Below are 20718 nucleotides of genomic sequence, written 5' to 3'. Positions count from 1 at the left end.
TTGGGCAAGGCACTTCACCCTACTTGCCTCGGGGGAATGTCCCTGTACTTACTGTAAGTCGCTCTGGATAAGAGCGTCTGCTAAATGACTAAATGTTAATGTAAAATAAGAGTGTCTGCTAAATGACTAAATGTTAATGTAAATAAGAGTGTCTGCTAAATGACTAAATGTTAATGTAAATAAGAGCGTCTGCTAAATGACTAAATGTTAATGTAAATAAGAGTGTCTGCTAAATGACTAAATGTTAATGTAAATAAGAGCGTCTGCTAAATGACTAAATGTTAATGTAAATAAGAGCGTCTGCTAAATGACTAAATGTTAATGTAAATAAGAGTGTCTGCTAAATGACTAAATGTTAATGTAAATAAGAGTGTCTGCTAAATGACTAAATGTTAATGTAAATAAGAGCGTCTGCTAAATGACTAAATGTTAATGTAAATAAGAGCGTCTGCTAAATGACTAAATGTTAATGTAAATAAGAGCGTCTGCTAAATGGACTAAATGTTAATGTAAAATAAGAGCGTCTGCTAAATGACTAAATGTTAATGTAAATAAGAGCGTCTGCTAAATGACTAAATGTTAATGTAAATAAGAGCGTCTGCTAAATGACTAAATGTTAATGTAAATAAGAGTGTCTGCTAAATGACTAAATGTTAATGTAAATAAGAGTGTCTGCTAAATGACTAAATGTTAATGTAAATAAGAGCGTCTGCTAAATGACTAAATGTTAATGTAAATAAGAGTGTCTGCTAAATGACTAAATGTTAATGTAAATAAGAGTGTCTGCTAAATGACTAAATGTTAATGTAAATAAGAGTGTCTGCTAAATGACTAAATGTTAATGTAAATAAGAGTGTCTGCTAAATGACTAAATGTTAATGTAAATAAGAGTGTCTGCTAAATGACTAAATGTTAATGTAAATAAGAGCGTCTGCTAAATGACTAAATGTTAATGTAAAGTGTCCAACACATAAACCCTTGCAGCCCAGTGGCGGTGACTTCGGTTACAGAAGCTCTTCTCAATGTTGTGTGCCTGTGAACAAAAATGGCTCAAGTGGAAACATGTTCAGTAGTCTAATCAAAGTGTTACAATACAGTTAGGGGTTAGGAGGAAGAGCTGAAAAGGAATGGAGAGAAAAAGAAAGAGAGAAAGATTATGATATTGTTTTCAAGCTCATGTGGTATTTGATTGACCAGATTCTGTTTAATTAGGCTACAGATTAATTAGCCACGTGAATTATCATCATAAAAGGAAAATAAAGAGGGGGGAGAAAGAGAGGGAGAGAGAGGAGAAGGGGGAGATAGAGAGGAAGGCGTGTCTCATGGCCATGTGCCAGGGATTTGCTATTTAAAGTTTCGTCTCTGCAAGCGCTCCAGAATTTGTTTGCCGTCCTGCACACAGCCCGCGCATCTTGATGCAGAGTTTCTTCTAAGTTTTAATCAGAAAGAAAAGTTGTTTGCTGAAATCATCTCGAAGTTATTGGAGCACGTAGACAAACCAAGTCTCAAGACCGTGCCAAATTTGATCTTTACTCGTCTCATCAAGCTGTCAGCATCAGGTAGGTTAAATTAGCTTTTATGAGCACAATGTCAACAACTTTGAGTCAAATTCGAGAATAGATTATATTTGACACAGATTCTATATTCTAGACACATTCTAGTTTATTGTATGCCAATATAATTCGCTGCTGTTTTTGCCACTGAGAAAAGTGTTCACATGCGGCCGCCTTGACGCCAAAACCTTTTAAATCAAGTGTCAATAAACATACTATTTTATAAGAGTTAAAGCTTACTGGGAGCGTTGGTGTTTACCCAGTTCTATGGACTGGCTCGAGGAGGTGTGTCCGGGAGAGTCTTCTTAGAAGCGCGCTAAACTACACTTGTCCGTTCTTCTGCTGTAGGAGGGTTTGTCAAACCTCAAGTAGATTGTCCCACAGGGTATAATAGCCTATGATTACCCTGTATTATATCATAATTCATTAATACACAGCTTTTGGCAGTCATCTTTATAAAAGTTCGATGATGTAAGCTATAACGTTTATGTAAGAGATCGTTTTTTTTTTTACACAGAATAATTTATACAGAGACTTCCTGAGCATGCTGTGGAACACGCGACGTAAACAGCACTACTTTATTTATTATTTAGCGGCACGCCCTCTCGGCTTTCAGAAAACAGTTTGAGTGGAAATGTTTGGTTATCGGCTGTTATTTAGAGAGGTGGAAGAAGTTGTGAATCCGTGGAAATCGAAAGCGAGAGAAAACAGGACATGAGAAAGTGAGAGGGACTGAGACTAATGTGACACAAACTGAGAAGGGGGCGTTTAGAGAGAGAGAGGGGGGGGGGAGAGAGAGAGAGAGAGTCAGATAGATGGAAGTAATACTCTCTTTATTTTACTAGCCGATAATTAAATCCTGCATTAGCCTGTCTAGCTGTCGTTTGTCACTTCATTTAACTGATTCGCCTGCGTGCGTTACTTCAGAACCCATGTTTCCATTCTGTGGATTTGCCACCCCCTCTCCCACAGGCACCCTCAACTTAACTGTAGAGAACATGCCAACTGGCTGACATATTGTGGGAAACAAGCATTTAAATGCAATGCTTGTTATTAACTGAGACAAAAGACTTCGAACTAGTGTTCCCTGGGAATTCTCCAGATATCAACAGTCATAAATCAAGTGTATTTTTGACAAGAGCTGTTCCTTTGGGAAAGTATAACAATAGCCTACCTGTTGTTCAAACGTTTAGTTTGTCTTTGCTGAAAGACTTTCTGTTCTATTGCACCAGAACCTCTGTGGTTTGTCAAAGGGTGGGAGGTTTGTGAGTCACCTTCAAACAAACAGTTTGTTCATTTTGGACTGCAGGTCTAGGGAGGTCTCCAAATTTGTGGGTACCAATAGTTGCAACAGGCTGGGTCTGAGGCTCGGTCTGAGGCTCGGTCTGAGGCTGGGTCTGAGGCTGGCTTCGAGGCTGGCTTCTGAGGCTGAGGATGGATCTGATGCCGGGGCTGGGGCTGAGGCTGGGGCTGGATCTGAGGCTGGATCTGAGGCTGGATCTGAGGCTGGATCTGAGGCTGGATCTGAGGCTGGATCTGAGGCTGGGGCTTGATGAGGCATGTTACAAAGCACAGGCCTATACACCTCTGTTTCCCACAAGGGGTTAGAAACAGGGTTGAAATGGAAAGGGCAAGGTCCAGCAGTAGATAAACATCCTTCTACAGGTACTCTATGTGCAGAGTTGCACAGATGACTTCAAAATACAAATCTTAGTTCTGATCTGATGACAAAATGTACCCCTCATTGTATTGTATTATAGACACATGCAGAGATATTGTGGTTCGAGTTGAGTAAAGCGGCCATGTAGCTGAGTAAGGAGATAGTGGAGCTGTGTTGATTCATTAAATAATGAAGCTGGCATCTCTCCAGTAAACAATGTGAACTCCAATCAGTGCCAGAAACACACACATAGGTCTTTCTTTCTTTCATTATCGCACTCTCTGACACACACTCATCGATCACAAAAGTTTCACTGAAGGATACTACAACAGTTTATCTGTCAATCAATCTACCAATCAATCAAACAAACAGTCTACCAATCAATCATTTAAACAACCAACCAATAACCTCAGTCTATTTCGTATGCCTTTCTGCATCTTGTATATCTTTCATTTAAATGTATCAAGTGTAGCTCCAATGTGCGTATCTGCAGTTGAGCAATCCTAGCAGAATGACGAAGTGTCTGGGTGACCCTGTGTGAGTAGGAGAGCACCGAGCTGCACGTCCCTCACGTCTCTGCAGGCCTGTGGGGGGGGGGGGGGTCGTGTCGCTAGCAAGAGAAAAAAAACAGAAGGGAGGGGGCTGGAGCTAAAAGCCCGGGGCCCACTGTTCTACACGTTTCCTTCCAAGTTTAATGTCAGCAGCGTATTGTAGTTTGATCCTTGGGCTGGCTGGCTGTTTTTCTGGGTGGAATGACTGATTGGTTGACTGTTTATCTAGGTAGACTTACTGGCTGTTCCTCTGGGCAGACTGACTGTTTGGTTGACTGTTTATCTAGGTAGACTTACTGGCTGTTCCTCTGGGTAGACTGACTGTTTGGTTGACTGTTTATCTGGGTAGACTTACTGGCTGTTCCTCTGGGCAGACTGACTGTTTGGTTGACTGTTTATCTGGGCAGAGATCTACATGACTGTTTGTTGTTTTTTATTCTGGGTTCAGTAGTGCCTGTTCTCTGCCAGACCCCCTGAGCTACTTGGGTAATAATGACCTGGGCCCAAAATTCCTCAACAGTGACCTGTGTGTGTGAGTGTGTGAGTGTGTGAGTGGGAGGGAGGGAGGGAGGGAGGGAGGGAGGGAGGGAGGGAGGGAGGGAGGGAGGGAGGGAGGGAGGGAGGGAGGGAGGGAGGGAGGGAGGGAGAGAAGGAGTTTGTGTGTGTGTGTTCAAACTCAGTTTAGAAAATATATATGTTTAATTGTGTGTTGAGTGAGGTTATTAATACACCAATAATTTTTGGCTGTGCAACTCTGGACCATGGGAAATTCTGTCTGAGAACCAACCCTGCACAGTGTGTTCTACAAGAACCATTTTGTTATCTTTTCCTGCCCACCCTTTTTATTTTTCTCTCCTTTGTACGTCACCCGTACAACAACAAACTCAATTGAGTTCCATGGTACTGAAACTACTATAGCACTTTCGAGGATCATGTTGTTCCATTGAAATGTGTTAAACTACATGCTCCTCTGGTTCCACCCATTGGCACTCAGTATTTGCTTTTCACAATGTATGCTTCATGTTCTGGCTACTCGCAATGTTTTTGGGGCTATCTCGTTGTTTAGGATCATTGACCTATGCACTTTTTGTAAAGCTCTCTCTTATAAGTCGCTTTGGATAAAAGCGTCTGCTAAATGACTAAATGTCAAATGTAAATTTAAAGGAAACAGTTCCTCACACACTTTTGTCAGGTTACCCTTTAAGTTCTGGCATACACATTTCTTTTTATTCCCGGAAGAATTCCATAGCAGATGACAAGATCCTTCTCGACATCTCAACCCGCATGTTAAAACGAAAACACCTCACCTACAAGAAGCTACACCATACACTGTGTCAAGATTTCTTTGATAAGTCTTTTTTCTATTTTTAATAATGGCAGCTAATACGACAGGCGACGGCTAAACAGTCATGATGGTAACAGCACACGTGTATCTGGATTATAACAAGCAATGCTGATTAAGATGACGTGTGAATATGTCTTGTTCTTCAATGGAGGCAAGGACAGATAGACAAGGGCAGAAGAAGAAGGGATAATGTACAGTACCAGAGCTAATATACAGTACACAAGCTAATATATAGTACCAGAGCTAATATACTGTACACAAGCTAATATACAGTACCAGAGATAGTAAACAGTACACAAGGTAATATACAGTACCAGAGCTAATATACTGTACACAAGGGCATTCAAACATGCACCTGTTGATACTGGAGATGAACCAGTCCTGCAACAGACATAAATCAAGCCTATGACAGACAGTAAGTAGATCTCAGATCAAAGAACAGCAGTGAGCCCTGGTAGCTCCGATCTCGGCCCTGGGGAAACCAGGTAATGTGGCACTGTTATCAATACATGACATTGTTAATGAGACACAAAAGCAGGGGGGAAAGTAGGACACCTACCTACTGTACGCCTTCCAACAAGAAAATCTAAATTTAATCACTTCCTGTACATGTTTAGACAAGTGTGTCACACAGCACAACACAGAGATGAACTAACAGAGATAGCGAGGAATGAGGATTAGTTGCTGTATATCTTGCAGACATGACCAATACAAGTTGTTGGTGCTTTCTATGATACGATCTGCCTGCTTGCTTGTCTACCTAGAAGGGGCGAGAATGAATGTGTATTACCTCTGTAATCAGAGTGCGAATTATACAATGACAATTGGGGGGGACAACTTCTTCTCCAGGGCATGTATCGACCCCCCCAACCTGTTGTTTTGACCTCTTTTGGGGGGGTCCGAGTGTTAATTAGGGGGGTCAGACCCCCTCCAAACCCCCCCGTAATGAACAGAGGTTCATTGTTTCCTTCATCAGTTGGCGTCTATTGACGTCCAATGGATTGAGGGAGGGTAGTTCTAGTGTGGCATGTCTGCTTGGTGTCAACCGTGCGTAGCAGGCCAGACACAAGGACAGAGATTAGCACCGCTGAGCGCCTTGTCCTTTCTGAGAGAGTGACTGGACTAATTCGATTATGCTTTGACCCTGTGATGAGATAAGAAGCCTTCATCAGACTCTCTATTCATGAAAGCCTGGTTTGACAGAGGAGCATTTACATTCACATTTAGTCATTTAGCAGACGCTCTTATCCAGAGCGACTTACAGTAAGTACAGGGACATTCCCCCCGAAGCAAGTAGGGTGAAGTGCCTTGCCCAAGGACACAACGTCATTTTGCACGGCCGGGAATCGAACTGGCAACCTTCAGATTACTAGCCCGACTCCCTAACCGCTCAGCCATCTGACTCCCCAGCGTGATAACACACAGACACAATGACTTCATGGTCTTCCATATTTGGGAAAAGGTAAACAGGCTCAGTCACCACATCCAATGACAAATCTGTTAGCTGTGTACATTTCTTCCACGTTGTACAAACACTTAAGATAACTGGTTGGATCGGGTTACGCTGTGCTGAGAACTTCTGCTACTGTTTTGACACATTCCTCATGATTATCTAAACAGTATAAATGGACACTCCAATGCATGACTACCTTAGTTTACCTCTCTATTCAACGGTTCTGTCTCTCTTTCCTCAGAACTTATCCATGGGTGTGAAGGTTCTCCAGTGCTTTCCTTTTTACAGGCGTTGTAAAGAGCGCTGTAAGAGCACACAGCGCCCTCCAGAGGCAGGTGAGAGAACAGCATGCTTCCCCTTATCTCAAGGTCACTTCAGTACTGCAAGTAGTTACTTAACGGACTCATTCATTATAAAATCTTTTGAAATACATGAGAATGAGATGCGTTTTATAAGGTAACATTTCATAGCCAGGTCTGCAGTCAAAGTGTGAGAAATGCGAGAGCTTTGAGCTCATATTATGAAATGTCAAATCTTTAAGTTTTCCATTGAATTGCATACATTTCCAATAATTTGCCTGCCACTCAACCTGTGAGAGTTAGATCATTATTACACCATATCTTATACAAAGTCATGCCTGAGGCTTAATCATAACATATCGTCATGCATGTAAAACAGTTTCACGGAATCCTCTTGTGCAAGGTTGCATGCAGGGACGTGCTTTAAGTTTGTTTCTACAGCAAATTAATTCCTATCCCTCCATCCCTTCCTTCCTTCCCTCCATCCCTTCCTTCCTTCCCTCCCTCTCTCCCCATCCCTCCCTCTTCCCTACCCCATCCCTCCCTCTCTCTCCCCATCCCTCCCTCTTCCCTACCCCATCCCTCCCTCTCTCTCCCCATCCCTCCATCTTCCCTCCCTCTTCCCTACCCCATCCCTCCCTCTCTCTCCCCATCCCTCATATTCCCTCCCTCTTCCCTACCCCATCCCTCCCTCTCTCTCCCCATCCCTCCATCTTCCCTCCCTCTTCCCTACCCCATCCCTCCCTCTCTCTCCCCATCCCTCCATCTTCCCTCCCTCTTCCCTACCCCATCCCTCCCTCCCTCTTCCCTACCCCATCCCTCCCTCCCTCTCCCCATCCCTCCATCTTCCCTACCCCATCCCTCCCTCTCTGTCCTCTCTCCTCTTCCCTCCCTCCAGTGCCAGTAGAGGAGATGAAGCCACGCCTGTCGTCCACGGCGTCGTGGAGCAGCGACGGGGAGGGCAGCCAGAGGGGCTCTCAGATCTACTTCTCCACTAAGGCACGCCTCTCCTTCAGGCACCAGATGAACAGCAACATCAACGCCGTGGACGCCACAAACTGATGAACCTTCCTCCTCCTCCTCATCATCATCGTTTTAAACCCCCCCCCTCCCCCTTTCTGTCATTGTCATCGCCCTAGCAACGCGGGGCCCGAGGCCCTATTAGGTTACACACACCTGTAACACAGTGACATATAACCGCCACAGTGCGCCATCCCTTGCAGTGACTGTAAAGCTGGAGCTAGAGATAGCAGAGCGAAGCTTCTTCCCAAGGCTGAAGGCTGTGTAGTGGAGACTGAAGATGTCGGGGGTTTTGGTCTTAGAGCTAAGTTCTACAATTGTACGTTTTAGTTTTTTTTAGATTATTAGGATGTGGATTTCTGCTCTGCACATTGTAACTCGTCTTACTCTTGAGTGGGAGATGTCTGGTTGTCCGGGTGATGAGAGGAGAACAAATTGGAGATTGTTTACACCTTCATTACCAACTAAGTGCATTATTAATAGATTCATTTTCTTTTTAAAAGGTTGGCTTTCTCTTCCCCTCTTTTTGAATTGTGTCACATCCTGTTTCTATTCTTTATGCAGCTTTGGAACAAAGTCTTTTTTGTGTGTTTTCAATTTTTAATGAGTTAGACCGGAAGTTACTGACTTTGAGTTTGCACAACTTAGACGTCACTGCAACGCGTGTCCAGATGATGTAGGCCGAGTACTGAACATGACACACTCCAATGCTTTAACTGTTGTAATTGCTGCCATTATTAGAAAAGAAAAAAGGGGTTGTCTTTTACTGTTCAGTTGTCTTTCTGTTGAAGGAGACAGAAATGTGTTTGTGCCTTTTCTAACAATCTTTCAAAATGAAGGGAAATGTGGCAGAATTATTTTGTATAACCCAGATATTAAGTGTTTTTGTTACAAGAAGAAATTGTACACATATGTAGATTTTAGCATGTAAAAGCACCTGGGAATAACATCAATGAATTGAGAACAATAACCAACAACCCCAAAAATGTATGTTTTGGTGTTTAAATTGGGGTTTCCTTTACTTTCCTCTAACCTAACCTTAACTTTACTGTCCTTTTCTTAATTCAAAAGTAGCATCGTAACACTTTCTCTCCTATAACAGAATTTTATAAATTTATATTTTTGTACAAAGCATAGATGTAGCTTTCGAGTAAGGGCAAGATTGTATGGGAAAAGGATTCATGAACTGAATGGCGATGCCTAATGACTGTGAAGAAAAATGACAATTTAATTGTGTGTGAAGATAGAGCAAACATTTTTCCCCCACACCTCGATTTGTGTACAATATATTTGTTGCCATTGACACAAACAAATGTACTAACAAGGTAATTACAATCAAATGGAAAGCAACCGTGGATTTGGTGTGAATTCATTGTGCATTGAAGTGAAATGTGTTTTTGCTAAAAGGACAGATTTATGACAGACGTTTATTCTTTCTCAGTTCATCTTTTGCAATCTACATGTCATAGACAAACATACTCCCAATAGTTTTTACTACAAAAACATTGAAATCAGTAAAAAAAATATATATAAAAAAACAAACCTAACATGAAAGGCAGTCCGTAGCTGACCAAGAAAACTGTGTCCTTTCCTGGGTTGTCATTGGCTACTTGGCTCATCACATGACTCAGGGCAGGAGATGACGGCCACACCTGATCCCTACATGTTCTTGGGTTTGGAGATGACTCCGTTGGGGTATTGCTTCTTGAAGCGAGCCACAACATCAGGGTCCAAGAGGTGAATGCCATCCAGCTGGTTGCCAAGAGTGACCCTGAAAGAGAGAGAGAAAAAGGAGAGAGACAGAAGTAGTGAGAGTGGGTGAAGAGAGTGAAGGATTTCAAATACACAAATGAACATTGCTTAGCAGTAGAAGCGTGCAACACATCTGTATACACACACACACACACCAGTTGGGCTGAACGTTGTGGGGGCGACCAAAGAGCTCGATCTTCCTGGTCCCTGGCGACAGTCTCTCGATCATCCCATAGATCTCATCCGGCTTGTGACTAGTGGAGCGCACCTGAGACAGGAAGAAAGGACGAAGAGATAGGAAGTTATATTAATACATAATAGTAAATACTACAGGAATGAGATAAAAAGGGATACATATACAGGTAGATAAAACAAGACTTTTAAAAGTAAATGAACTCATTAAGACCCTCACCTCAGCAACGATGACATCACAGTCCAGCCCTCGGTTGAATCCCTGGGGATTTCCCTTCACACCAACCTATAACCAAACACGCATATTATGTAGAATCACACATACAACAGAACACCACACACACACCATAGAACACCACACACACACACACACCATAGAACACCACACGCACACACTCACTAAGCAGTGCTCCTTCCCATGGTTGAGCCAGTGACCAGTCCTTCCGGTACGGATGATTCTCTGTAACTGATTCGTCTTCACCCAGATGATCTCATCAACACGCTCATAGCTGAGAGAGAGAGACAGAGAGATCAAGTCAGAGAAAGAACGAGAGAGTAAATGATAAGGAGAGAGAGAGGCAGTTGAACCTGGAGCATGTATCCCTATCCAGACCTGACTTTGATGTGTTACTGTTCTAGCAAATAAACAGAACAGAGCTAAACTCACCCCCAAAGATTGAGACACTCTCTGCCAAGTTCCATAGCCCTATTGAGATAGACCAAGGCAAATCAATAACATGATAGATGACATGTACACACAGTACAACACAAAAACAGAATCAGTACACGGATTGAGAGTATTAAGAATTCCATTCTCAATTCACTATTCAAGTAGCTGTCCCATCCGGTGACACTGTCATACTACACTGCGATCTGATTGGTGGTCCCACCTGCCAGTCACCCAGAGGAAGAGGAAGCCGTCGTCCTGGAGCAAGGGGATGTGGAGCTTCCGCATCTCGTCGTCCGTCAGTGTTCCGTAGGGCAGCTCCATGTGGATGTCCCAGGGGGGGTCGGCCATCACCACAGCAAACTTCCCCAGGATGGACACGTCCAGGTAACGGATGTCACAGCAGATCCACTGGACGAGGACGAAGTCAGACACAGACACACCCAAAACAAGCTCATACACCCATCTCACTTAAGTCTCTCTCAAACTCTTATCCTGTATCTTTCCCCCTATTTTTCTAAAAGCCCTAGGATGAGCAGGTACATAGCGGTTGCCGAGGTAACTCCCAAACATTACCTTCCTTCTAATCCTCCTCTACTGTCCCCGTGAAGCCCATCTCACCTGTGAGGGGAACAGTTTCCCCACATTGCTGTCGGCGTCCCCCTGGTGTAGGCCCAGCTCTGTCGCCCCTCCCTGAGGGCCCAGGAGACCCCCTTCCATCTCCGGGGGGGCGTCGATCTCGTAGTGGACGTACTTGCAGGTGTCCATGTGGAAGCACGTGTTGAGGAAGGAGCAGTCCCCCAGGCTTTCGTCTGTGTGCTTGTTGATGATTCGCCTGAGTGATGGGTAGAAGGACAAGGTTCAGCTAATGAGATTACATTTACATTTAGTCATTTAGCAGACGCTCTTATCCAGAGCGACTTACAGTAAGTACAGGGACATTCTCCCCGAGGCAAGTAGGGTGAAGTGCCTTGCCCAAGGACACAACGTCACTTTTGCACGGCCGGGAATCGAACTGGCAACCTTCAGATTACTAGCCCGACTCCCTAACCTCTCAGCCACCTGACGCCCCAGATGGGATGGGTCAATATCAAGCGTACATTAACCAATCACAAGGGAAACACTTGAGGGGCCTTAACAGATCTACAGATGTAATAAGCCATCAACTGCAGCTCTTTAGATATTACAAAAAATATCTAAGGTCAGGATATGTTAGTGAATGAGAGTTGACTGAACAAGTAGTTCAGCCTCAACAAAAAATATCCATAAAAAAGCCACTCTGGATTATTAGATACGAGAATAAAAATTACCAGGCTCAGACCATGGAGAGATGCAGGGGGATGGTTGAGAAGCACTTACCTGAAGTGTAGCTTGGTGCAGGGCAGGGGAGTGTCCCCGGACCTGACACACTCCTCCTTGGTCCCGTGGTCACAGAACTCCTGGACCTGAGCCCGCCCCCGCGATCGGAACTTCTCGACGATGGACTGCTCCTTGGCTGTGCTGGTGTTCAACAGCTCCAGGATCTCTCGGCTCACCTGTCGGACACACACGGAGACACACACAGACACACACACACAGACACGTCAACTACCAAACAATGGCCACTCATCACAAGAATCCCAGAAAGTGTGAACACAGCAACATTTTTATGCGACTGAAATACATTTGCTTTGTTCCTTCTCCCCTCCATCCCCACCTTCTTGCACTGCTGCTCCTTGGTGGACTGTTGGTTCAGGAGGTTTTCTATCTCCATGTCCAGGTGAGACGACGGCCCCTTATTGGTCCTTCCCTTCTTATCCGCCCCGCCTCCTCCACCGCCAGAGGACCCGGCCATCTGGGAGGAAGAAGCTGGCGCCAGGGAGATGGAGGATGTGGGCGGAGGGGAGGGTGGATTCTGAAGAGAAGGGGAGGAGCCTGGTACTCTTTTATGGTGAATTTGGTCCTCTGCTTTCCTCTTAACTCCAGCTCTATGGGCTATGGCCCCACCCCCCATCATGGCCCAAAGTTTAGTGTGGTCCACGGAGATGACCAGAGTGGAGGGCGAGGACGATGTGGAGGATGAAGAGACCAGGGAAGGTTGTCGGACCTCTATCAGCTCCTGGGCAGAGAACTTGAGGAGGAGGCTTTGGATGCAGCCATGAGTGACCGGAGTTTCTGACTGAAAAATAAATCAACAACTGGTCATGGAAGGTTGAGGCTCGGAGAGGACGGGATTGAGAGAGACAGGGGAGGCATACCACGAAGTTTGCCTTAAGGACAGAAGTTTAGATCTCTCCTCCTCTCTTTATCTAGTTCAAGTACAACACGAAATAACATCTGACGCAATTTCCACTTACCGTGTTGAGGTCATTGGTGATGGTCAGGGAGTCTGTGGGGAGTGAGAGACTGAGGTCAGAGAGGTAACCAAGCAGCCTCTTCTCCAGCTCAGGGTCCGGCGGGCGCTCCGTCTCCTCCGGTTGGGGGCTCAGGACGGACGGTCCAGGGCTGTCACTTCTGGTTGTAGCCCCGTCTGAGCTGCCGCCCACCTCTGGGAAGCGGAGACACGCAAGCATCACATAGGAAGCATTACTTTTTTTTCAGCTCGCGTAACATGGGCAGTGCATGTTCGTTAATAACCTACGTTACAGATGAAGTTATTACGTTATTTTGGCGACACTTAATCATCCGTATCCAATGACCTAATGTATAGTTATAACAATCGGGTAGAGGGTCGGACCACAAAGGTCTCGTTGTGAACTCTAGGTCACTAGCCAACCAGTATTGTTTGGATACCATTTTACACAGTGGTCATGCCAAATCCCGCCTTTCGCTAGTCTGTTACCTGCAGCAAGTTGCGTGGGGTCTTTCCGTCGTCGTTGGAGTCTTTCTCGAAGCGAGTCCAGCTGCTTCTTGTGTGCCTGAATGTTGCTCCATGTGTCCGACATCGTCCGAGACTGTAAATGTTATTGTAAAACTAAAATAGGAAGTGCAGGACCCTCCTACATTTGCAAATTAACAAGCGATAATGCGGTACACCAACAAAAGAGGCTCTACATGCCCAGAACTACAACGTTGGGCGCTACAACAATATGTACTGTACACATAGATTGAAAAAAATTATACCAAAAATATTGTATTCGTATTATATATTCACAGTTTTACTGATTCTTCTAAAAACAGTCTGTGCACAAAACAAGAAATGTAGGAACGTTGTGGAACACGAGTCGGTGTGTTTCGGCAATGGACACATTTCCTGTTAGGAATGACTTCCGGGAAAACAAATCTTAGAAGTAATTTGCTCAATTGAACAATATCAATTAAACTATGTTGTGTACATTAATTCCAATAGATATTCTCAAACTATATTCATGCTGACTAAATAATAAATACTAAAAATTGTAAGCCTTTTTACAGCAGCCATCAGTTATTTTCAGCGCCACCAGATGGCATGTTTTCATTCCATTCTACAATTTTCTTCTTCTCTTGCTGCTTTTCTACAACAACCACTGGAAAAGATGGCGGAAGTGGAGAAGGATGGAGAGCCTGCAACAGACAAAGATGATTTACAAATGTTAAAGGTACTCGTTGTGTTTATCACTCTAGCACATATGCTTCGATTATTGTCATATTGCCTGCAGTAGATTTAGCATGTACATATTGGTGCTAGTCTTTCTACTTAGGTTTGCCACTGTAGTTTCTGAAAGTGCATAGTCGTTACTATAACAACTGACACTAACTGTCAGGATAATCGTCCAAATGTGGTGCTGAATACAAGATAATAAACTTGAGACTCGCTGGCTATAGACCTCAAAAAATGTGCAGCATCGGTGGGAATCTGCCTACATGTGCTGATCTGCCCTGCGCATCGGGATGCTAGCTACTAGCTACTACGCTGCTGATTCCTTTGTACGATAGAGGCTGCTGTACTGTACATGGGCTATCCAGGGCCTGCTGTGGTGCTAGCAATCCAGATGGTTGACCAGCCATGCAGCCATAGTGCCGTGTCACCTTTCTGTCATTTTGCGACACATTCACACATGGAACGTCCTGGCTTCATCTAGTGTCTATCTTGGATCTGCTTTGTCTCAGATGAGCTAGACATGATCTTTTGTTCAATGATATTATATTGATTGTGCTTAATTGTAAAAAAAAAAATATATATACCCTTTCTCGTTGGTTTAGGTCATTGTGGATGAATTGTACAATTTTAGGGACCATTACTTTGAGACGCACAATGTGGAAGATGCTGAGAGGAAACAGAATGATGTCACCGTGGAGATGGAGAAAGCACTCAAGAAACTACTGGAGAAAGAAGGTACATTTACATTTAGTCATTTAGCAGACGCTCTTATCCAGAGCGACTTACAGTAAGTACGGGGACATTCTCCCCGAGGCAAGTAGGGTGAAGTGCCTTGCCCAAGGACACAACGTCAGTTGGCATGACCGGGAATCGAACTGGCAACCTTCGGATTACTAGCCCGGCTCCCTCACCACTCAGCCAACTGACTCCCGGGTAAAGATCACTGCAGCAAGAAGAAGTTATCCCTTGTTAAATGAGCTGCCCAATGATTTGCAGGGTAGCATTGCAACCATTTACGATGCATGCGCAACATGCCAAGCTTCCATGCAATATCAAGTTTAGGAAAAGCTTGTTAACTGTGGAGATTCTTTAATGTTGCTCCTCCGCCCCCAGAGTCTCACAGGCACAGTGCCGAGTTTCTGCTGCTGAAGGGCCGGTGTCTGAGCGTGGCCCCGGCCTTCAGTCCCACCGCGGAGGATTGCCTGTCCCGGGCTGTGAAGCTGGAGCCGGGGCTGGTGGAGGGATGGAACACCCTAGGGGAGCAGTACTGGAAGAAGGGAGACCTGACCACGGCCAAGACCTGCTTCACTGGAGCTCTGCAGCAGGTGAGGTGGAACGACGCCATAGAAATCATGCCATGTTGAAGTTGAGATGATGCGTGAGTTGGACTGCGTTTTGCGTGTCTTTTAAAATGTAAATTGTCCCTTGGAACTAACCGCTGTAATACCGTTGGAACTCTACACTTCTGGTCTTTATCTGAACTCTGTCGCTTCCCCTTCCAGAGTAAGAACAAGGTGTCCCTGCGCAGCCTGTCCATGGTGCTGCGGCAGCTGCCAGGAGGGGGCAGCGATGAGCAGGGCAAGCGGGTACTGGAGAGCGTGGACATGGCCAGGCAGGCCGTGCAGCTGGACGTCACGGACGGGACCTCCTGGTGTGAGTGTGTGTGTGGGGCGGGGCAGCAGGATGCTTGAGAAACGAAAGAGCGTGTGTGTGCGTGTTTGTGTGTTAACAGAGCTGAGGATTTTTATCCAGCACGTTTTTCAATGAAGGAGGTATCTCTCATTCACCGTGCAGAACAGAGGAAAGCATCTATTAAATCTGGTAAACTGTAAAAAAATATATATATATATTTTATGTGTGTTGTTTGTTGTTACGTTGACAGACATCCTGGGGAATGCCTATATATCTCTGTTCTTCACCTGCGGACAAAACCCACAGATGTCTCAACAGGCTCTGAGTGCCTACGCCCAGTCTGTGAGTACATAACACATCGAGCTCAGATCTCTTTTTCCAAAGCAGTTTCTTTTACATTTACTGGTGTCTACAGAAGTACCAACTCTTTTTTTTTTTCTTCTGTCTTTCAGGAGAAAGTGGATAGAGCAGCTTCCTCTAACCCTGACCTGCACTTCAACCGAGCTACGGTCTGTCACACATTTGTGCTTCTGTAAAAATTCCTGTATTTGAGGTACTACTGTATATATTTTTTCATTTGTTTACTGAAAACCTTCCACTCAGCAAACCACACCGATATTTGACCTGTACTACGTGTTCCAGTCAGTGGCCTCGCCCTTGTGAATTCTAATAATGACGGTTCCTGGTTGATCGTTCTCCCCCCCTCAGCTGTTCCAGTACGAGGAGATGTTTGGGTCGGCGCTGGGCGGGTACAGCCGGGCGGCGGCCCTGGACCCTGGGTGGGAGGAGCCTCCGGAGCGGGAGAGGCAGCTGCTGGAGTACCTGAGGAAGGTCACAGAGCTCACAGAGAACAAGGTGGGACCGATGAAGGTCGCACACACACAGGCGACATCACCCAGACATTAACACCCACAAAGGCATCTTTCACTTAGAGAACCGTCATACCGTAGAGTTATGAGTGCTAAATAGAGATTCTAGTTGATCGTTTAGGTGTATTGGAATAACGACCTTTTCATTGGAAGAGATGACCTGATAAGTGTTTTGCAGTTTTCTTGCCACCCAGTAGGTGGCAGCATGCTATTACATTTCCTCTCTACTTGTATAACTCTTCCCTCCTTTCATCCCCAGGGCAAAGTGAAGGCGCGTCGTTTGAGAACCATGCTGTCCAACCTAAGCACCTCAGCCCTGGGGCCATGTTCCCACCCTCAGTTCCGCTCCCCCACAGGCCGAGTTGGGAGCCTGGAGCCCCGGTTGCTGTCTTCCCTGACTCACGGCCACAACGCCGGGGTGGCCGCCCTGGGGAAGGTGGTGTTCAGTCTGGCCTCCGAAGGACGCATGGCCTTGTGAGTTCACCCTCGGGGGTTGAGTTGATCCCTCCATTCACAGTTCAGTCTCTTGTCTACATAAGGCTACTCTTTCATCAGTGGTTAGCTCTCTCTCTGTGTATTTAAATTTATGGAAAGTAGGAATGCAAATCACTTTTCTGGCTCAAGCATGGACTTTGCCTTCTGTATACATGAGAAAGTAAACAGAGGCATCTCCCTCTTTTTCCCTCCCTCCCTTCAGTACGTTTGGCATGGTGGACAGCGATGAGACGTGCTGCGTGGTGATGGTGTACAACACGGCGGACAGCTGGGGGGTGCTGATAGGAGACTCTGTTGTCGTCCCGGAGCCCCAGGTCAAACGCCACAGCGTAGCGCACAACGGCCAGGTCTGTGTCTGTGGCCTACACACAATCCTGCTACAGTACACGGAACGAACAATACCTGAATATCCTACATGCTAAACATGTAACGGCTGCACAGTCTACACACTACATAGCATGTTTATGTACCTTTCCTTCGATGCATATAATCTTCTAACACTGTATTTATTTATTTTATATTTTATTGTAGTTTATTTTAATCTAATTCCATTGCTAGTTATGTACCCTTAGTATAGTTAGTCCTCATATTTAAATTTTAGATTCCTATATGTTTAATGTTTGCACCTTCCTGCCAAAGCAAATTCCTTGTCTGTGCAAACTTTCATGGCGAATAAAACCCATTCTGATTCTGATTTGGCTTTACATACGTCTAGTGTAGATAAATACTTTTACTCCGCACTTAAAAAAAACTCCCACTTTGAATTATCTGACGTATTGGTTTCTTTTATCTCCCTGACAGTCTTTTGATTTCCGGAGTATACGAGTGGACTCTCCTCTGCTCCTGATCGTGAACGGAAAGAAACAGAACGCCCAGAGTCAGACGGCTGCGTCGGTTAGCTACAAGCCTCAGAGCGAATGAGAGGGGTGGAGGAAAGGATACATGAAAGGCTAAGAGCCAGAAAGAAGCATGATTTATATGTTAAAAAAAGAAAAACTGTGTGCCTGTAATGTTTGACTTCCTGTAAATAGTAGACACTTTGAATAGTCTTTAGACAAACCCTTTGTACATATTTATAAATATTTCTTCCTTTTGTATTCCGTTGCTCTGGGTGGGAGACAAGTGGATTTTTGTAAATGAGAAAAATGACAATGACAACTGTGACGACAATGCTTTTAAAAAGAATAAAACAAACTTCCCACAAAGAATGAAGACTAATCATTTCTTCCAAACCAGACAGAACTTCACACAAATACAAGCATTAGTAATAAAGATATTTTCACAATCATTTATAAAACTTTAAGAACACGATAATAAAAACAAAACAGCAACAGTAAACAATAACCAAAGAACCTGTAATTCATCTAACCGTCAGATGACAAACCTCTCAACCGACAGTTATGACCAGTAGGCTCACTCAGTGCTTCTTGATGAAGCAACGTCCTCTCTCTCTGGCTGGGGAGCTGAACTGGAAGAAGGTCCTCGCACCCTCGGGCTCCAGGGAGGAGAAGAGGCGGCTGTCCCCCTCGGGGCCCATGCCCAGGAATGAAGGGCTTCCTCTGGGGGAGGGCTGCCTGACCACCCCTGGGGAACACGCAGGAGGTTCAGTGTCTCCTGTTGTCAAGGCGTTTTCCCCTTTAATCCATCAACTAACTTCATCCTGTGTTCACCCTGTTGTCCCTACAGTATACGTGCTTCTTTGTGTTCTGTCTCAAGTGTTTTGTTTGCATAGTTTCCTGCATTCTCTCAATGTATTCCTGTATTTCCTTCCTTTACTAGTTACCAAGGACTGCTTTGTATAGATGGATATCATACACAGCAAATTATCAATGTAAAAAAAACATCTACAATAAGGATTGTCCCCTTCCCAGAATCAGAATCAGAAAGGGATTTATTCGCCATGAAAGTTTGCACAGACAAGGAATTTGCTTTGGCAGGAAGGTGCATACAATAAACATATACCTAAAATTCCCTCTGTCTCTCTGCCTCTCTCTCCCTCTCACCTGAGGTGAAGTCTCTGCCTCCCTCTCACCTGAGGTGAAGTCTCTGCCTCTCTCTCCATCTGTCTCTCTGCCTCTCTCTCTCACCTGAGGTGAAGTCTCTGCCTCTCTCTCCCTCTCACCTGAGGTGAAGTCTCTGCCTCCCTCTCACCTGAGGTGAAGTCTCTGCCTCTCTCTCCATCTGTCTCTCTGCCTCTCTCTCTCACCTGAGGTGAAGTCTCTGCCTCTCTCTCCCTCTCACCTGAGGTGAAGTCTCTGCCTCTCTCTCCATCTGTCTCTCTGCCTCTCTCTCTCACCTGAGGTGAAGTCTCTGCCTCTCTCTCCCTCTCACCTGAGGTGAAGTCTCTGCCTCTGTCTCTCCCTCTCACCTGAAGTGAAGTCCCTGCCTCTCTTTCCCTCTGTCTCTCTCTCCCTCTGTCTCTCTGCCTCTCTCTCCCTCTCACCTGAGGTGAAGTCGGAGGCTCCGTGGGGGGCTGGCTCTCTCTCCCCCACCACCATGTTGCGCAGCCTGAGGGAGTCATAGAGACCCTGCAGCTTCTGGTACTGTCTGTTCCTCTCCATCAGGCGCTCCGACACCTCGCTGTACTTCCTCTTGTACTCATCCGTCACCTGGGTGACGGGAAGAGAGGAGGAGGAGGTGGTGGTGAAAAGACAAACGAAGAAGGGAGAAGATGTCAGTGGGGTGGAGAGGTTCAGCATGAAAAGCAGGTTCGGTCCTCAACAGGTCTTCACATAGGAGATTTGTGAGTCAGAGCAACTCAGCGCCAACCCGCCTTAGGTCAGACCTGCTAATACGGCCTTTGCTCAAGGACATGCTCACAGACACAAGCGTTTTAGGACCAGTTAGGAATGTCATTGATCAGTGATGCATAGGTTACAAGCACCTTCTTCAGAGATGCAATCTCCCCCCTCATTGCACCGAGTTCCAGTTCTCTACTCTGGTTCTGCTGGGTCAGGACCTTCTCCATCTGTTTCACCTGTCCCTCTGCCCTGGACAGGCTGTACTCCTGGTACATTCGTTCCTGGTGCACCTGCCACACACACACACCCACACACATGGATCCTCACGTGGTGGCACTAGCGTGTGATAATCGCCGTTTCATGCGGATTTGCACACATATCAAACACAATGGCGAACCATTTGAATAGTGGTGTGCTTGAAGAGTCAAAAAAACATCCTCGCTAACCTGGTAAGTCCAGAAGGCCAGCGCGCGTGCACTGATGTCCAGCACAGTCTCTGGCCTGAGTCCCGCGAGGACCATGGCCTTGTACTCCTCAGATGGGGACAACTCTGTTCGCACGATGTCAAGCTTCCCCGAGAGCGCAGAGGAACAGGCGGGACAGATCGCTGGGGATCGACTGAACTCACCGGAACCGTGCTGATCGCAGAAAGCATGTGAACAGGCCGTGACCCAAGCAAATCCACACAACTTAGACCGACACTTCGGGAAGTTGCAGAGCAGAGTATCGTCGCAGAGAGACATTTATATAAAGTAAGTTAGCTACAAGAGGACACAAGAACATCACAAAAAATTATGGTTAGAACTCCTCGAGCAAGCTAGGTGGTTACCACGAGCAGGTAGTTAGCACAAGCTGTCAGAAGTATAGGTATCATACTTTATGCACTTTGGGCCCACACAGGATAATATAACACAGTATCACAAAAGTAGA

General features: G+C 45.4%; 3 protein-coding genes across 3 annotated transcripts; 1 reads left to right on the top strand and 2 right to left on the bottom strand.

Annotated features, from left to right (window-relative positions):
* Window positions 1-8010: 8010 nt before the first annotated feature.
* On the bottom strand, window positions 8011-13560 carry mettl3 (methyltransferase like 3). Its single transcript, XM_067261743.1, has 11 exons — window positions 13314-13560; window positions 12829-13019; window positions 12189-12650; window positions 11852-12027; window positions 11114-11327; window positions 10716-10903; window positions 10493-10531; window positions 10226-10334; window positions 10046-10111; window positions 9789-9901; window positions 8011-9652 (listed from the first exon to the last, which is right to left on the bottom strand). The coding sequence occupies exons 1-11, from the start codon at window positions 13414-13416 to the stop codon at window positions 9541-9543; spliced, it is 1773 nt and encodes a 590-aa protein (XP_067117844.1). The 5' UTR covers window positions 13417-13560; the 3' UTR covers window positions 8011-9540.
* A 418-nt stretch (window positions 13561-13978) lies between these two features.
* On the top strand, window positions 13979-18255 carry ttc5 (tetratricopeptide repeat domain 5). Its single transcript, XM_067261612.1, has 10 exons — window positions 13979-14049; window positions 14654-14786; window positions 15165-15376; window positions 15554-15704; window positions 15934-16025; window positions 16136-16192; window positions 16392-16538; window positions 16812-17026; window positions 17250-17394; window positions 17849-18255. Exons 1-10 carry the CDS (start codon window positions 13987-13989, stop codon window positions 17966-17968), a joined length of 1335 nt encoding a protein of 444 aa, XP_067117713.1. The 5' UTR covers window positions 13979-13986; the 3' UTR covers window positions 17969-18255.
* Window positions 18256-18464: 209 nt separating this feature from the next.
* Window positions 18465-20531, bottom strand: LOC136967870 (E3 ubiquitin-protein ligase CCNB1IP1). The gene is made up of 4 exons (XM_067261833.1): window positions 20235-20531; window positions 19932-20078; window positions 19491-19656; window positions 18465-18631 (listed from the first exon to the last, which is right to left on the bottom strand). The coding sequence occupies exons 1-4, from the start codon at window positions 20529-20531 to the stop codon at window positions 18465-18467; spliced, it is 777 nt and encodes a 258-aa protein (XP_067117934.1).
* Window positions 20532-20718: the final 187 nt, after the last annotated feature.

This window comes from Osmerus mordax, chromosome 23 (assembly GCF_038355195.1).
Source record: "Osmerus mordax isolate fOsmMor3 chromosome 23, fOsmMor3.pri, whole genome shotgun sequence".
Lineage (NCBI taxonomy): Eukaryota > Metazoa > Chordata > Actinopteri > Osmeriformes > Osmeridae > Osmerus > Osmerus mordax.
The sequence above is the reverse complement of the archived record's forward strand: the minus strand, read 5'-3'. Positions and strand labels throughout refer to the sequence as shown.